Here is a 19148-nt window from a genome sequence, read left to right on the forward strand (position 1 = left end):
CCCCCCCCCCCCAAAAAAAAAAAAAATAAGCTCCACTAGTCATGTTGGGACTTATGAGAGCTTAAAGTACAAACTTGTCTCCAACCCAATAAAATCTTGCCATCTAATACTTCAAGCATGAAGAGCTGTTTGCATTTGCAATGACATTGCAAAAAAGGGAAGAAAAATTGCATAAGTCATGCTGAAAATTGCCATAATTAGTTTAGTAACTGGACCACAATGACAGGCCTGTTACTGCCAGCTGTTACAGAGTTACAGTCAAAAGACGGTATTAAGAGACATTTGGAAATGCAGTTTGCTGTTCTGATTTATTAAGCAGCTCAAAAGTCTGGCAACAGTCATTTCAATTAAATAACTCAGTGATCATCTGATCACTTTCTCCAACCACAAAATAATAATAAAATTCCTGTTGCTAAAACAGCTTCTTGGTGTGATATTTAAAACACACACACACCTCTCCCACTGTGGTTTTGGTAAATTCTGTTGAAAAACCACGAACAGTTAAACAAGGTTCTAACAGTTTTGCTGAGCAGTATGGGGGGAGGGACGGTCTACATCTCATCTCACTTCAGCCTTCCTCACTGCCAACAGAAACTTGTAGAAATACTGGATTTGGTTACTCAAATAAATGACCAATGTCCTTGCATGGTGCCAGAGTGCCCTGTGCTGCAGGAAATGCTATCCATCAGAAGACAGATAAAACTGAGTCTGTCCACTTCTACCCTTTGATGGGGAGTCCACAGCTTTAATGAGGGAATTAGCTAAAAAAAAAAAAAAAAAAAAAAAAAAAAAAAAAAAAAATCATCATCAAGTCATTGATGATTTCTGAAAAGTAACTGAGAACTGGATAGGAACTGGGGATGTGGGGGAAGCATGGGAACAAATGTTCCATCATCTTCAAGGAAAGAGGGAAAAGGGTGAAGGAAGTGTGATTGCTGGCACTTATACATGTATATTACATTATCCCTATTAAAAATGATCAAACATATGGAGAAAGTTGGAAAAACGCTTCTAAGCTTCCTAACTTTTAAAGAACTATTCTGTTGTGACATAAATTTCTCAAGGTAAGCAATGAAAGCCCTGTTGTGTGGCACATTTAGAACTAGGCTGAACAAGTCACTGGAGAGCTTACTGTGGAGTGGGGAATAACCCAGCCTACCCACTGGGAGAATCTCTCTAAACTACAATTATTTGCAAGACATGTAGAGTTTATTCCAGAGTTCTGGAAGGATGCCAACACAAGCAATTACATTCCACATACAGTAGAATCTCAGAATTACAAACACAGGTGGATTTGAGATTGTTTGTAACTGAAATGTTTGTAACTCTGAACAAAACGTTATGGTTGTTCTTTCAAAAGTTTACAACTGAACATTGACTCAATACAGCTCTGAAACTTTACTATGCAGAAGAAAAATGTTCCTTTTAAGCATCTTAAATTTAAATGAAACAAGCATAGAAAGTTTCCTTAGCTTACAAAAATTTGACAAGGTTTCCTCCCCTACTCCCCCCTCCCTTATTTATTTTATTTTTTTTTTTAAGTAGTTTTACTATTGTTGGTTTTTCTGTTTTTTGTTTGTTTGTTTGTTTCTGCTGCTTCCCTATTGCGGTTCACCGGTCAGTTCCCAACTCTGAGGTTCTACTGTATGTAAATGCAGTTCCATTTGAACAGTGTATCCTTTACTGCCTCTTCTAATTTGCTGTGAGGTGATGCTGTGAGCTGTTAAACAGCTATCATCACTTTCCACCATTGATGTGGCTACATTTTGGTAATGGGTGAAGTTCTCCTTACCTAGTAATTCTGTAAAGCAATTTCAGGCTTGCAAGAAAAATGTACCATATCATACACAAATCAGTACTGTTCCCTTGAATGTATGTTAATAGAAATATTATGTCTCAAATCAATTGAAGAGGGCTCATAACCCAGCTGTAGTCATATCTTTACTAAAAATACCATTAATTAGAACGGTACAGCACATTATTTGTAAAACTTTAGTTCATAACATTTATGATCGCTCTCACTCTACCTTATTGGATCATAGGCATACAGACACTTCTTAAGACTTGTATTGGTGGCCAGAAACTGAGCATGAGGGAATTTCCCCTATTAGCTGAGGTAGGGTGAGGTGAAAAGGGCCTCAGTATGCCTGTGGAAGGAGATTTTTTTAATGTAAATGTTGGTAATTTTTGTAGTCAAACCCCACTCACTGAGTTGAAAAAACTGTCTTTCATCACAATAAAGAAGGCTACATAAATTCTGGAGAATTCCCCTACTCCCTCTTAGGTTGGAAGAAGAGGTGAGTGAAGAAGATAGATAACTACAGATCAGTTCATCCTAGATGAACTGGATGGCTGGCAAATTAGTTACCACAGAAGCCAATATCCATAAAGTGTATAATGGCCCCATCATTACTAATGAAAATCTTGAAGAGTCATTCTCAGATCAAATTCTGGAAATGTTCACTGGGTACATTAAAATGCTTCGGGGTTTAAAAATAGATTAGCTGCACAGGACAGTTAAATTGAGCCTCCTCAAGGGAGTGGCATAATATCAGCAAATAAAGTGATGCCTATATGAGATAGGAATGGTTACCAGTAAGGGTATGAGCTCAGCTAAATTCTTCCAAAAAGGTTACAGGAGATCAAGACATACATACTCTATCTCGTGATTTTCTGATTATTACTGCATTTGACATTAAGCAATTTGTTTTGTAACTGAAGTGTTGAAATCTTGTACTACTACCACCCTCAAGTTACAGTAAGACTGGTCGGGAAAATGTTGATTAACATGACATGTTAATTTGTGCTAACTCTAGGTATCAGTCCTTGTATACAGGTGTTCATCTGCTCAGCACCAAGTTCAGAATTGCATGGTTCACAGCCAATAGTTGAAGACAACTAACAGAGGGATAGATCTTCTAGATATTAGGGCCATCAGCATCCATTCCCAGAGAAATGCAATATCCTGAAATCCAGGACTGACCAATAAGTAAAGGAAGAGCATATGAACAGGCCTATTTTAGAATATAAAAAAAGTGTAATTTAGAATCTACATATTTCCTCTTACTAATTTCAAATAGCCGTTTTAAACCAAAAAGTTACACAGGAAATTGAGGAGATTGATCTCCTAGAGAAAGGATGAGAAAGTCAAAGGAAAAGACAGGACAAATCCATATAATCCTGGTTAAGAGATGTTAATATCTTTAAATTTCTATGGTATAAACATAGTCATCAGTTTTGTATCCTAATAAAATAGATTATTATACAGAATCAAGCTTAATAACCAGTCCAAAATTAAGAGGCCTCATTTTCTCCAAAGTTCTCCAGTTTGCTGAGCCTTTTATGACCTACTCTCCCAATAGCAGCTAGTTCACATAATTCACTGTACCCGACCAGCTTTTAAGAATAAAATAAAAACTTGGCACTTTTATTTTTAAGGCAAGTTATCTGCTGCTTTACTATATAACTATAGCACAGGAAGTCTTCTTCTTAGCGGATGTGCGATGTGTCTTAGGTGGCATGTGACCAGGATTCATCACCGAATTTGGTTTGCTGGTTGAATCATTAGCTTCCCCAGCCTGGGCCAAGTACTGACAGGGAGTGCAAATGAACGCTGCTCCGTGTCCCCCAGCACAACAGGTCATACTTAATTGTATTCAACACAAATAAAGTACACATTTTCAACAGTGAGGGTTAACAACTGAAGCAGTTTAGTCAAAGGAAGTGGTATATTCTCCAAACACAAGTTGTCTTTAAATCAAGAGTCAATATCTTTCCAAAAAAGTTATGTTATAGGTTAAGCAAAAGTCATTGGGATCAATGCAATGGAGAGACTGGGTGAAGTTCTAAGGCCTGCATTACGCAGAAGGTCAGGATAGAACAGAGTATATGAGGATCTCTTCTGGCCTCAATCTATAATACAGTATGATATTGTGCGATATTTTGAGAGGTAACTAGTATTTAACAATAGTATTCGTCAGATTCCACATATAAACTTACCTGCTTCTGGATCCGGAGGAATTCTCCACATGTATAAGTTGAAGTCATCAGAGCCAGAGAGGATGTACTATTAGAAATAAAAATAAATAAAGCAAGTTACGGGTGAGGCATCACTTGAATTAGGTTCTCTCTTAAAAGTGAATTGAGAGAATTCCAGCTGTTTGGTCATGACTTTTAGAACTTCTAAGTTTTACTTCTGTGTGTCTGGACAGGCTGCTGCCCCAGCTAGGGATCTCAGAACTCTAGACACAAAAGGAAGAGAGTTCCAAGCAAGCGTCCGCTGTCCATGTTTTATTTTTGGTCTGCTGTGCAGTCTAGCCTCCAAAGCAGAAATGGATCCAGACCAAAATCCCAGACCCAACCACCCTGAACTTTGAGCTCTCACCCTTCCCTAAACTCCAAATTGTTCATCCTCAGACACCACAAGCATCTAGAATGTGCCAGACAGACATTCATCCATCCCTGCACCACTGATACCTTTAGGAAGATTACCATGAAAAGTCACTCACTGTTGCCAAGAATCATCTTGCTATTATTCAGCAGAGGGAAAATGACCAAACCTAGCTCGCTCTCTCTTAAATTTCAAGCAACGCCGCAAATACGAGTTTATCACAATACTGTCTTTTTTTTTGGCTTATAGTTTTGATGGGGAGATGGTTACAAACAGCCCCTCCTCTCAGAAGCCCATAATGGATGAGCAAATGCTTTATATGTACACAAAGGCACAATGCACATTACTTTATGTATTCCCTACTTTGCATAGTGCAGTATGACTGATGTTTCACTCCATATTCTTTACGAAAACATGCTTATGATATGAATAGGACATACCTGAGATGTACTTTATGCAAGATGGCTCATGTGAGACATCATTGGAAAGGTTATGATTTATTGAATATGATTATCCTATTTGTATGCCCGTATCATTTCTGCATCTGAAGTTAGGGATATTAATTATGTATCTATATTTCAAATGTGTTACTTTGGGCGTCAACCCCAATTAGCCCTTCAGGTACAACAATGGAAAAGCCAGACAGGGCTAATGGGCCATTAGCAGAGACAATGGACTGTGAAAGAGCTTAACCTTCCTGTGGACACTCCAGACAGCCTACAAGTAACGGCGGCCACAGCTCTGCAGAGACATGGGTCTGAGTCACCTAGTAGTGGACCCACCCTTTGGAATACCAGTGTTCTTCCACTGGGAGACAAAGGGTTCCCACCATACACAAGAGCTATATAAGGCCAGAGAGTGACATTGAGGTTCTCCTCTGCTTCCCCACCCTAAGAGACACTGAAAAAGACCTGGAAGCAAGAACTGAACTGAGGGGAGAAGGGTTGAGCCCAAGTTTGAAGGGCACCCAGCTTGTGAGTAATACTAACTGGAGACCAGTGTAGCTGTCTTTCAAGACTTTCTGTAATCTGCCTGCAACAAAATCTAGGGGAAGAAATTACTATTTATAACAAATTTCTTTAGTGAAACAAGCTTAGTTTGCGTTTTTGGTTTTATATGCTTAGTAATCTGCTCTGTTCTGTTCGCTACCCTTTTAATCACTTAAAATCTGCCTTTTACAGTTAAGTTTTGTTTTGTTTCTTATTAAACCCAGTTTCTGTACTTTCTAACTGGGGAGAGGGGGGAACAAGGAGTTGTGCATACCTTCCTCCACACTGAGGGAGGAGGTGAATTTCATAATATACCTTTGGGTCTGCACTGCAAGGGGAGGTGGACACCTGAGTGCTGGAGCACGTCCCTTAAACTGAGCCTTCCCAGAACTGATCTCAGTGTCTGTTTCATCCTGCAGTTGGGTGTTGCCCTGTCTGTGTGTTGGCTGGAGGAGGCTTAATAGCCTGGCTCAGCAAGACAGGTAAAAAGGGTCCTAGGCTGGCATAACAGATGGGCTCAATGATATCTCAACATATCAGGTGGCATCCTAAGGGGTCCAACCCATCACAGTGACAAGGGGACATTTGAAAAAAAGAGAACATTTCACTACCTTCCAGTTGCAAGGGACACAAAAACTACCTCTTACCATATCTTCCAACAATCTGCTCTGTGACTCATTTACCTTAATCTCAGATAATGGACAACAGGGCATGTAAACTAAGGACAAAGGGGCAGACTCTGATCTCAGTTAGCCTGATGTAAATTGAAAGTAACTCTGTTGGGTCAACTGATTTACGAATCATTTAAATTGGTGAAAACTCTGATTAATCTAGCCCCAAAAAATCAAACTTTTTTTGTGAGTGAGAGAAAAGAAAGAAAATTTGGCCTTTCCTTGACCTCTGACAGAAGATAAGCTCTACTTGTCTGGCTTGAGTTTAACTGGTTTCCATTCTCCAGGGATAAACAAACTCATCAGGCAGAGTGATAGCAGGCTGTGAAGAGACAGGTCCTGTGATCTTAACACAGGACTAAGAAACAAAAATAAAGTCAAACTACATGGAGAAAAACACAACCTTGTAAAGATTTTTAAACAATATGCTAGTTATTTTACAGGTAAAATATGTGCTGCCACAACAATGCAATATCAGACCTCTGGAATCCCCTCAAAGTTCCCACCCACTAACAATGCAACCAACTATTCTTTTCTCCTCGCAGCTCCAATTTTAAAACTATATGGGTATGAGTAAGCATCTACAAATGCAAATTGCCTCTTTACTGATGTGAAGGAGCATGGATCAGACACCAGTTGCTTTACAAAACTTGTGTGCACTAGTTCTGTATTGCTTAGAAACCCTTCCTTTCAGTGCCAAGTACTCCAAAGAGTAATTCCTACAAGCCAACATGTTCAGGCACTTAGGCAGCTTACCAGTGCCAAAATGACCTAGTGGTGCCAGGAATATAAGCGGTTCCCTTTCATATGGCAGCTTACAAGTGCTAGCCCACAGCAGGCTAGGCGACTGTGCCAGATCTACATGAATTAGGGCTTATGCAGACAGCCTCCCAAACAAAAACAGTTCAAGAAACAAAGCAGTTCTGCAAATGGTATTTGTTACACAAGAAAAAGGCTACATGGAAAGTTTTGTTGTTGTTTTTGTAGTTGTTCTTTAAATTATACAAAGGGTTGCCATCTTATCAACATTTGTTACCCCAGAACGTAATCAAAATAGAAACTGCTCAGCACAGGGCAAAGATGGCCCTAGCTTGAAAATAAAATGACAAAACATCCCTGAAAATGGTTTAAGAGAAAGCTAAACAAATACTTCTATCAGGAAACATCTGATGCCGAACAATAATGCCCCAAGTTTCCCCCTCTACCAAAATCATCGTCATACCCAGCACCTCATGTTTTGCTTTAGATCATATATTTACTACAAAAGAATAACCAGAAGAAATTAGTTTCAGATTCTTAAAAAAAAAAAAAAGAGGAAAGGGAAAAAGAAAATCAAAAGAAAAACCATTTGTAAAGGATAGAACAGATGCATACAGCCCGCCTGGAAACTTCAAAACGTATCAGGCTCAGCTATGCTAAGAGTCTGGTTTGGGAGCAAACCTCTTTGGGAACCTAGTAACAAAGAGAAAAACTGAGGCTACATATGTGGTGGTGGTTAGTTGCACTTTAGTAAGGGGGTGTACATAGGTTTAGCAGTCCAAGTTTTAGGGAGTCTAACTTGCCGTAACTTGCATGCCAAGGAGCTGGAAGAGGAAGTTACAGCTTCACTCCTACTTTTTAAAGTTACTGTTTTTAAAAAATTTGTCCTGCTAATCATTCACTTCTTGCTACAATCCTCTCTCCCATTGATGAAGCTGTACAAGCTTAAACTTACTTTAGTGGGCCAAATTCCAAAGTGAGGCATGTGGGTGCATACATGGGATGATGGAGCCTGTAGCTGCAGAATATGCCACAGAATTCACTTCCTGCCACAGACAGATGTACCCAAGTCCCAGTTTTCATTTTAAATAGTGAGCTGTGCCTAGCGATAGCCATCAAAAGCTGTTGATAAGGTAAACTGAAGAGTCACCTGCACAAGTCTGCAGACAGCTTGAACCAATAGCTCAGTGATGGGAGAGCAGAACCCCATGGACTTTGGGTAGGAGTAAAAAAATCACATTCACATCTACCTCACAGAATTTGCCATTTTGCTGCCATCAAAGCCAGTAGCCAATGTTCCCACCTCCCCCCTCCTATGGTGACCAGATGTCCCGATAAAATCAGGACTCTCCCGATATTTAGGCATTTGTCCCTCATCCCTGACCAATATTTTGCACTCAAGAGTTTAATTATTTTTTTTCCTTTTGCTCCGTATATGTCCTGATATTTTCTTCCTCTCAGTTGGTCACACTACCCCCTCCATATCTCCCTGCCCTGACAGGACTCCCTGTAGTTGTCTCTTGTTTTCCAGCTTTCCTCACAATAGCAGTTAACTGGATTACAGAGCATGCTCCCTGCACTGTTGCATGGAGCCATGTAGCCGGGGTCAGGGAACCAGAACTGGAGTCCATTTTATACTCAGGGACTGGGGAGCAGCCAGGAATGTAGGTGTGTGAGCTGCACTGGCTGAAGAACAATGCAGCAACTGAAGCTTAAAAAGGAAGATGAGCTGCTGAAGCCATCTACAATCTCCCCGTGTTCCTGGCACATTCAGAGAGGAGAGGAAAGAAGTTCTGATCTGTGCCGTCTGTATAAGAGCATTGGCGCCAAAGCCTGGGGCGTGTAAATGGGCCACCTGTCCAGGATTGTTTAGACATCCATTTTTGAAAATAATTAATTTTACTTGAGTTATTATTTCAATGAACCATAGTTGCATGTGGTATTGGGGGATAGGAATTAAGTATATTTCAGGACAGAATGAATTAATACTGCTGTAGAATTTAAAGTGTTGTTGCCATGGAGCACACAGTGCCATGGTTATATGTTGGTAAGTGTCAGAATGCCACTAGGCTGGTTTAAAGAAAGGCACCTACTGAAGGAGCCATATAAGCAATGTTTGTCAGCTCAGACTCCACTTTATATGTGGTCCAAGGATCTTAGTCTTGCACATTCCCTTACAACCTATCTCCTACCAGCTGATTTGTAGAGTAACACTGATGAGGATCATGGAGGTAAGCTAGCAGTGATGAATCATAAGGGTGGTAGGAAATAGTGAAAGGATAAATGGTAGGTCCCCAAATAGAGGATTGGTGAAATAGTGGTGACTTTTGAATCAGGCCAGACACTGAGGGAAGAGCTCAGACATTTGGAAGGAGAAGCCTCCACCAATGTTAAAAACACCTGCTTCATAGTCTGCATTTTTTGCTGCAGTAGCTGATCACTACGGTAGATATTAACATGCAGAATGATCACATGTGCCATTAACAGAAAAGCATTTGCTAAGAATCAGCACATAATTAAGTATTTCATTCTATTAAAGGGAATCATTAGGAAAAGAATAGATAATAAGCCAGAAAAATCATATTGCTTCTATATAAATCCACGGTAAGCCCATATCTTGAATACTGTGCAGATCTGGTCCCCATATCTCAAAAAGGATATCTTGGAACTGGAAAGTTACAGAAAAGGGGAACAAATCAGTGGTATGGAATAGCTTCCATATGAGGAAAGATTAATAAAATTGGGACTTTTCAGCTTGGACAAGAGATGACTAAGGTGGGATATGATAGAGGTCTATAAAATCATAACTGGTGTGGAGAAAGTAAATAAGGAAGTGTATTTACTCCTTCTCCTAACACAAACTAGAGGTCGACAAATGAAATGAACAGGCAGCTGATTTGAAACAAGCAAAATGAAGTATTTCTTCACACACACAGTCAACCTGTCGAACTCCTTGCCAAAGGATGTTGTGAAGGCCAAAACCATAACAGGGTTCAAAAAATAACTCGATTAAGTTCCTGGAGGATAGGTCTATCAAAGAGTATTAGCCAGAATGGGCAAGGATGTTTGCCAGAAGCCGGAAATGAGCGACGGGGAAATTGATCACTTGATGATTACCAGTTCTGTTCGTTTCCTCTGGCCAATGCCAGGTTCTTCACTGTCCTGAAAGACAGGATACTAGGCTAGACTGACCATTGTTCTGACCCAGTATAGATGTTCTTATGAAGGATCAGCCTCAATCTATGCTCTTAGCAATAACAAGAGGAAAAGGCTTCCAGATGACTACATGTTGCTGATTCAGAAGTTGCTTTAGAAGGAAGAAAACTCTCAGGTGTGATTAATATCTGATGCTGAAGAACACATGGATTCATTCTCAGAGCTGTAAGTATGCATAAAATGCTTGGAATTAACAATGACTAGAACTTTGGTAGAGTTACTTTTAGACTTGTGTGTTCTTCTTTTGGTCCATTGCAGCTCCTCCCATTCCCCCCACCCCCTATCTCCCTTACTCTCCCTATGTCTCCCAAAGGAAATTACCACAGGTGATACACATAAGTTGAGATCTGATCTGTTACTGCTGTGGTCACATAACAACAAACATTAGCACATTCTGGAATCCTACTGCCTTCAGGTCTTTATTTTCCTATTGTTGTCTGTTGGAAAGCTCTCAGCATCTTGCAATCTACATTTCCTACATGAAGAATTTGAGAATTCCACTTTTTCTTGTCCCCATGAAATGGTTATTCAGCTATACCGATTAAAGCAAAGTATGTGTATAAGGAAGGGTTACTTGATAAGCAGAATTCTATATCCACCTAAACCCACTTTTTTTTTTTTTTTTTTAAAAGAACAAAGGGAGATATTTCTCATATGGAGAATATTAATTGACTGACATCTACTTTACAATTTCACTGGAATTATTGTAATAATTCCACATTTCTTGTGTGTAAAAAAAATATGCACATGTGCAAGCAACAAGATAATTTGTTATTTATCAAGGACCTGTTTTTTTCAGTACTCTGTCACTGTTACGTTAGCAGAATGCCCACTGGCCACAGCTGAGACAAAAAAAAAGACATGTCTATGGAAGAAGTTGGAGAAAAATGTCTCCAAATAAAAAAATATAAATAGCAAAACCCTCAGCAAAATACCACGGCCTGACAGGAAAAACAGTTCATATTCTAGGCTCCCCTCTTTCCCTGGAAGACAAGACAAGACAAGACCAAACAGTTTGTTGACCAAGCCTTCCCTTCCACATACAAGACCACTGTCTCCATGCCTGGCTGTAGTTCCCAGTCCTGTGAACTCAGCTCCCTTTAAGCCTCTCAACATGGAGTTTTCCCTCATCAGAGCAGCCACTTCTGAGGCCTCCCTCCTCATAACTGTTCCCTCACTATTACTAACTCCAGCCAAAGGGCCTGGCTTGACACTTATGATTGTGGAGTAGAGCTGATTTAATACTTGTATCCAGGGCACACTTAACCCCTTCTTACTCTGGCTCAGTGGGGAGTTCGTATACTCAAAAGTATGGCGAGACGCGGGTGGAAATTATTCCTAGAAGTATGTTAAAATTAGAACAACTTATGAATAGAAATGCTGTATGTAGTGTTGTAGCCATGTCAGTTCCAGGATATTTGAAAGACAAGGTGGGTGAGGTAATATCTTTTGTTGGATCAACTTACGTTGGTAAAAGGGACAAGCTTTCCAGCTTACCAAGAGCTCTTCTTCAGGTCTGGGACATGTACTCAGTGTCATAGCTAAAGGCCAGGTCTACACTACACTACGCTACACTTACTTCAGTATAGCTACATCATTCAGGGGTGTGAAAAACAGTGAGTGATACGAATAGTTATACTGACCTTAACCCTCCATGGGAATTTATACAAGTTTCAGTTCCCAGTCAAGTGAACATTTGTATGTTTTTTACTTAATTAAACTTATCTGTACTCCTGAGGTAACAAGTGCCTTTTTCCCAGCTTCACCATCTCTTTCCTTGAGTCCAGATATCAAATCTACCTTTCCCTCTGGAAGAGCAAACAAAAGGAAACCAAGCCATTCTACGTAAAAAAAGCATATAAACAAACCAAAATAAAATTCATGACTAAGACTAAAAAGACTACAAGCCTGAGGACTCTTCACGTGGAGATTTTTGCCTTCCAAAGACTCACTTTAGAAAGCAAGACTCTGACTTTATGAATAAGATATATAGGATTTATGCAACACATCTATTCTGCCTTTGAAAATTCATAAGCCCCTGCTGCCCCTAATCTACTGTACAAGTTTGCCTTGCATCCTAAAATGGCTTTTAAGTTTGGTTAATGTTGAAAATCAATTCCATTAACATGGCTGCGACACAGGTGTGGACAAGGCACAAGACATACTGAAAATCCTGCAGGCCTACGTAGTATGACTAAGAGGGGAAGAGAGATTTTCGACACACAAATTTGACTATTGTAACCCCCAAGGAGATTACATAGATTCCTGGGACTCCGTCTGCTGGCAGCTCATGGAGGGGAAGCCAAGGCAGACTCAGAGTCCACCCAGCAACCAATAGGGAGGGACAGGCCCTCCCAGAGAGAAGCCATTTTGTAGTCAGTCTGGAGCCAGCCAGGAAAAGGGCAGGACTGGTGGAGAGCTGGTGAGTCCCAGGCCTGCAAGCAGGGTTCCCCCTGAGAACAGGCCTCTAGGGACCTGACAGCAGATCCCTCAGCTGGGTTTTTCCTTCCCCATTGATGATTCCCGATTTGTAGCATTTGCTGGGAAATTTCCCTAGCCAGGCTGGGTTTACCCTCCAGCTCCCTAGGTGAGACCAGTCACCACATAGTCAGCTCTGCTAGTCCAGGGAAGCTGCCTGCTCAGTGTGTGACTGGAGGCTAGGCTAGAAGGCTAGTTTGGATGTTAGTGTAGTTGTATAACCTACACCTTGAGCCCTGCATCTTTGTGGTGAGGGGAAATCCTGGGACCCACACAGCCTAATTCCTGCTTGAGGAGGATCCCTGCCAGCAGACAGCAGCCCCTCTGCAGTGACTGAGGAATCCAGCATCATCTTTGAACCTGAGGATTATTCATGGAGTTTGTGAGTGCACTATATTTTAGTTAGTTGGTCAGGGAATTTGTTTTGGGGACCCCCTACTCCCTGAACTATGTCCTCAAGTCAGGGAGTAAGGGTTTGAGGATTTTATAACCTGCTGCGTATTACACCTATGGAGGGATTTACCACCTTCTCCCACTTGTGAGCCCTTTGGGCTGTACTGAACCCAGTCCGCCACACTGCTAAACAACTGCAGAGAAGGATTTTGTGGTTATAGGTCATCAAGGCCCCCAGCAAAGTACGCATACCAACGGGACACTAATTTTACATTTGCTACATCAAGTCATGAGTATTTTCAGTGTGGGCACCGGTGATCCTAAAAATAGTGTTTCACCCTATGATGTTGTATTTGTCTCCGGTTTAATATAATTATTGTGTTGAATATATTTTATGTGCCTGTAGTTAGAATTTTCTGCCCAAGCTGCCCTGGTGACCCTGCCAGGAAGGGGCAAGGGGGGTGGAAGCACCGCCAAATAATTTCATAGAAAAAAGAAAGCAGATACACCCTTCTGTGTGGGTGAGGGGATCCAAAAGAACCCAGACCTGTCCATCAAAACCTGTAAGAAGACTGGCATTAAAGGAGGTAACCAGGTGGAGAGGGGTGCTACACTATGATTAGGCCTCTGGTGCACAAGACCTACTACTCATAAAGCTGGCCAATATAGTCTTATTGGGTCCTTGTACGCTCCCCATCAACCTGTTTGTATCCATCTATTGTCTTGTTTCATGCTTAGATTGTAAACTTTTAGGGACAGGTACCACGGTTTTGTTCAGTGTTTGTACAGTATCCAGCACAGTGCGGCTCCTAAGTGTTATGGTAACAACAAAAACACTGGCTTAAAAGAAAAAAAAAAAGTTATCCTTTTTCACCCTAATCAGCACAATTCTATTAACCTGAAACTGTTTTCCAGGCTGGTTCTTTATGCTACAATTTGAGCCACCTTAAGTAATTAAACAGGACTTAAAACCTCCCTTTATCCTCAAGAAGCAAGTCAAGGGCAGAGAAGAATCTTCTCCATTTATAACACTTACATAAATGTTTACAAAGTATACAATGTTTGTCCAATTAAAGCTGTTGGAGAAGGAAACATTCATCATCAACTACTGTTGTTAACCATGTGCTGAACAACTTACACAGCTCCCCAAAGGCTCTCTCTGCAGTAATTGATCAATTGTTGCCTGGTAAGAGACATGCCGGTCTAATTAACTGTACCGATTGAACAAGAAAAGCCAGATGGCTGTGTAACAGACTAAAGAACTGCACTGAAAAATTCAAATCAAACCACTGCTCTCACTCCCAACACACACTCCAATCTTAAAAGTAACTGAATGTCCAAAGGGCAATTTTAAAGACCTGTCATACAAAAAACTGTTATCAAAACCTATCAAATCAATATTTTGCAGACTCACTGCATAGTAAAACTGAATTTTTAATCACTGGGAGAAGAAACTGAAAATCTATGACTGCAGATTTCTGCAGCAATGAAAATATTTCCACTACATCCCAAAGAAAACAAAGAAGATGTTTCTATGTACGCGGAGAGGATGAGGGGTAGATGTAGACTATTTCTGAACATTGCTACAGCTGCAGGCATCCTGCATGCCTTTCCTGCTCTCTTGAACCCACTGAAGAGAAAATTCTATTAACTATGAGAATACAAAATTCCTAGCCTTCTTATCACTATCCATCCAGAAAAGAGCAGATCTTAAGCTTGATTCTGAACACAGAGGGTGGAGATGGGCGGCAGGAGAGAGAGCACTTGATCATTGTCTGTTGGGTTCACTCCCTCTGGGGCACCTGGCGTTGGTCATTATCGGTAGGCAGGATACTGGCCTAGATGGACCTTTGGTCTGACCCAGCACGGCCATTCTTATGTTCTTGTCTACACTTGCAGTTAAACAGCATTCAGTACCAGTTCAGCTGTACCCATTGCTGGCCCCTATTTTGTTAGCAACAGGTAATTATTATTAATTATTATTATTATTTAAATCATAGACCAGACCACACCCATCATCCTGAAGAGATAAATCCTTACACTGCAGATTTCCCAAGTGCACATAAAAGAAGCCCAATTCTGCAAACCTCTGAAAGTACTCAAAATCAGGGCTCCTTGCCTGCAGAGCCTAAAAGGAGCGAAGGAGCAGAGGTCCTTTTGTGCTGACCTCAATGTCCGGAGGACTAAAGCTCTCCTACAAAGGTCTCCAGGAAATGAGAGATAAGAAATGTTCAGGGCAGGAGGGTTGCGGGGAGATGAGGGGGAGTCAGCAGAATCAAATGGGGCATTCTCTATCACTTTTGCTGTAACTCAGATGCCATGAAGTAGTTTCTTTTGGGATGGGATGGGAGGAGGGGAAGGGGAGACAAACACTGAAAGTGAATGTTTGGTGATGGAATTGGGTTTCTTCAGCTTCTATATACAAAGCTCAGTTCCAACTGCATTTCTTTTAAAAATCAATGAAGACTAGCCATTAAGCAAGCTGACAGACACCAATTTTCTCTCTGTAAAATATATGACACTAAATTCTTTTTTATGTAAGGAATTGTCCTAACCCCTGCCCCTCCCCCCCAAAACAAAAAAACCCAACATATTTGCACACTGAGTTCTTTACATTTCAAGACCTGACATGAGCTATCATTCATACTCTGGCATCCTTTCACACAGGAAAAGCATACATGTACTCTTTAGAGAGGAAAACTCTCCTTTAATTTTTAAAGAATTAGACACTGATAAGTACCACTGCCTCAAAAAATGTCCTTTTAACTAGAACGCATGCAGGGAAGTACAACAGAAGTTATATTTCCATACCACAGCAACTCCCCGCATTTATGGGGCTTAGCAACCATATAACTAACCCTGTTTGGAAGAGAGCAGTGCTGATGTTTTGATTAGTTGATGGGCATAAATCATATTATCTCTAACCAGAGTTTAGTGTGCAGAATTAAACATAACAAAAGCTATAACTTTATAGGGAATTTTAACAGTCTGCAGTACAGCACGTTGTGCATTCCTGAAACGCCCCTTCAGTGTAATGTCAACAGAAGAGGCTGAGTGGTGATGTAACGTCTGAGGGCATGCCATAGATTCAAGACACTTTTTGTTCTATTCACAGGATACAAATTAACCCTTTTATTGAAGCAAGCAACAACCAGCTGTATTTTACTACCACAGGCCCTGGAGTGGTTCAAAACATATATAGTGTGGAATAAAAGCTGGTGATTGGCATTCTGTTCATTTGCACCACATATTACAGCTGGGAATCATGAGCATGAAGTTTATCTATCACCCAACACTAAGATACAAATGCCTTCCACTAAGTGTGTATGTACTGGGACAAACTGTGCTCTTCATTTAAACCCAGGCAGTCCCTCTAAAGTTGATAGGGTGCATTGGTGTAACTAAGGCCAAAGTTGGGCCTATTCAATCTGCCTTCCCCACACCCCTTATTTTCTTCTGTGGGTGTGAGAGCAGCTAGGGTGGGCTGAGTTGAGCTCCTAATTAAGGCAAACAAGACACTTATATTGTGTTCATTCACTGATCAAGATCAGAGCTCCTGTAAAAGGAAGAGGAGAGGCTTCTTAGTAAGTGGCACGTGAACAGTTTATTCATATTTAATACCTAGAACAAGGGCAGAATTTTGTGCAGATCCAAACGATAAAAGTTTTCATATGTACTTTGGTCACCATAAGAATCTAGGTATTTGAAGAATAATACACCGCTCAACACGAGTAAGGGTAGCAGAATCTGGCCCTAATATCATTATCAGTTATAATCCAAATAAATGGAAATTCATTATGGATTGATTAAAAAAAATAAACTAAAAAGAATGCAGATATTTAGAGCAAACTACATTTGAGGGTCTGCCATTTCGGGGGAAAATCTTGCATATTCTGTTTATTATTTCAACAGGTTCGTAAGGACAACGGTTATGTTAGTGTTCAGACTTGAATGATTCAGATGCTTTCATAGGAACACAAAGGCCTGTAACCAAGGGCATAGAAAGAAGTACGGCTAGCTAGCCTCTGCCCAACAAAAAGGATATGTTCTTGTCACAGCCTACCTGCCCAAAATATCTGCAAGTCCAATAGGAACACAAACCAGTGAAGCAATTTTATAACCTTTCTCTCAATTTCATTAATGATTGAGGTTCAGTTTATAATTTTGTATGATTTTTAGTTCAGCAATTTCATAGTGAGGCTAAAGAATGAACATTTCTACTTTTTACAGCGTCAGGGAACAATGATACTAACTCTTTGACATTAGGCTTCTATTTTACTAGCAGCAGGCCTGCTTTAATACCATTTGCCTGCATGCAAATCACTTGCAGCAGGTTCAAATTCTCAATTACAAATATTACAGCATTTTCTATCTCTGTTCCCTGGGAGGGTTAACAGAGTCTATCAGAGAGGGATTCCAGAGCACAAAGCCCTATAAAGAGAGAAATGCAAGAACACATGTAAAGCCTGATGGCCATAAAACTCAAGAGTTTCTATCTTCATCACTGTCTGGACAAAGAATCATCTACAAAGTTCTGTTAACCAATGCTGGTTATTTAGGGCTTTTGCCATACAATGAAGAGTGTATTTTATGCTGTCTAGTGGGAATTAACTTTTATATTCAGCTATCAGCCCAATATATATGTAAAACTAAGCTAACTAGTGAATAATATAAAGGAGGACAAAGACATGGAAATCTCCCTCTTCCCCTATCCCTAAACATTCAATAAATGTGCCATCCAGGAAATTTACTTTTCTTCCTCCATGTTTTTTCCTGATAATTTGCTAATATGTTTATGACTTGTTCCGTAACTCATGCTTCATCTTTGAGACCCCTTAGAATGGTCTCTTTCCTGCCCCAGCTCCCAAAGACGAAATAAATAAATAAAATATATCACTATTAGTCGATAGAATTAATTTTTCAAGTACAGCCCCCTCAGCACAACCCCATCCCATGCCCAATTGAGATATGCCTTTGGTAACCACATGTTTTCCATTGAGGAGTATAACTTTTAAATCAAATACAACTTTGTGAGGTGGTCTCAACTTTTGTACAATACTCAGTATTTTTAACTGAAAACTGGGATAGAATATAAAGTATTAATCGCTAGGTCCAATGTAAAATATTAAACCTTGAGTTACTTCCTGAAGATGTCTAGAACATAAAATTAAAAACGAGGCCTGAATCATACATATTGTCTGCTTAGCACATACCAGAAGACAAGAAACAAGAGCTGCAGCCGGAGAATGCCTTTCTATCTTAAGTGACACTCACAAAATTTAACATCCCTTTTATTTCCAAGCCCTTCCTCACATCTTCCTACCTCCAAAAACAACCCCTCACCCAAAGCAGAGTTCTGACCCCATAAAGGGAAAAGTGTCAGAGACTCCACAAAGCTAATTAGGGACTTTGCTACTGATTTTATGTGGAAGGCATGGAGGTACTATAGTAATTGGATGCAGCATAACACTCCAAGATAAACAGATGGGAGCAAATTTCCAAGCTCTTTTTCTGTAAATTCTGTAATTTTTCTGGTTTCATGAATGGACACATATCACACACAAAAACACAGAACTCCAACGCATCTGCCAAAGTACAGAATTTGTCTTACAAAGAACTGCAGAAGTCTCCTGTCCTGTATCCTTTGTGGATTTGGCTGCAGGTTCTAGCTCTTATCTTCATGTCTAGATATGCCCTACCAGGATGCAATTCCTGTTGGAAGTGACAGCCCCTACATGTCCAACTCCTATCACTGGATATTTTAAAACATATCCAGTTAGTTACTTTTAACTATTGCTGTGTAGTTTCTTGAACTTTCATATTCCAATTCATTATTTTTGGAGTCCTCTAAATCAGTTGTGAAAAAAAGTCATTGCAGTTTTCCTTTAGTTTGGTTGACTGATGTACTAGGTGTGATTAGTATGCCGTTATATTTGACATTTCTGCAGTTAACAGACTTCCCCACACCAAAGATTAAGTTACATGTACATGTTTTGGCACCAGCAAAAGGTTTTTCCGTAAGACACTAAAAAAAAAAGTTTGCCTTTTTGGAAGACTGCCCCAATTGTCTCTTGATGTTCCATTTTATGTCTCAGCTTCCCTCTTTCCTTCCCTGCTCTAAATTTCATCAGGAAGTGCATCTCCCATTGCTCAGAGATTCCATACTGTATGTAATGCTTATATACCAGCTTCCTAACTGAACCAGATAACCTGTATCTATCTGGTTTTTCAAAAAGCAAAGAACAGGCCCAG

General features: G+C 40.3%; 1 protein-coding gene across 3 annotated transcripts in view; it reads right to left on the minus strand.

The window, feature by feature from the left end:
- The window catches only part of DCAF5 (DDB1 and CUL4 associated factor 5), a 98991-nt gene that overhangs the window by 23582 nt on the left and 56261 nt on the right, over positions 1–19148 (minus strand). For all 3 annotated transcript variants that reach the window (XM_032774799.2, XM_032774801.2, XM_075065397.1), the window contains exon 7: positions 4000–4066. In XM_032774799.2, the coding sequence (XP_032630690.1) occupies positions 4000–4066 (67 nt within the window). The remainder of the gene's footprint in view (positions 1–3999; positions 4067–19148) is intronic.

The sequence above is a fragment of the Chelonoidis abingdonii genome, chromosome 4, assembly GCF_003597395.2.
Source record: "Chelonoidis abingdonii isolate Lonesome George chromosome 4, CheloAbing_2.0, whole genome shotgun sequence".
In the NCBI taxonomy this organism is placed as follows: Eukaryota; Metazoa; Chordata; order Testudines; family Testudinidae; genus Chelonoidis; species Chelonoidis abingdonii.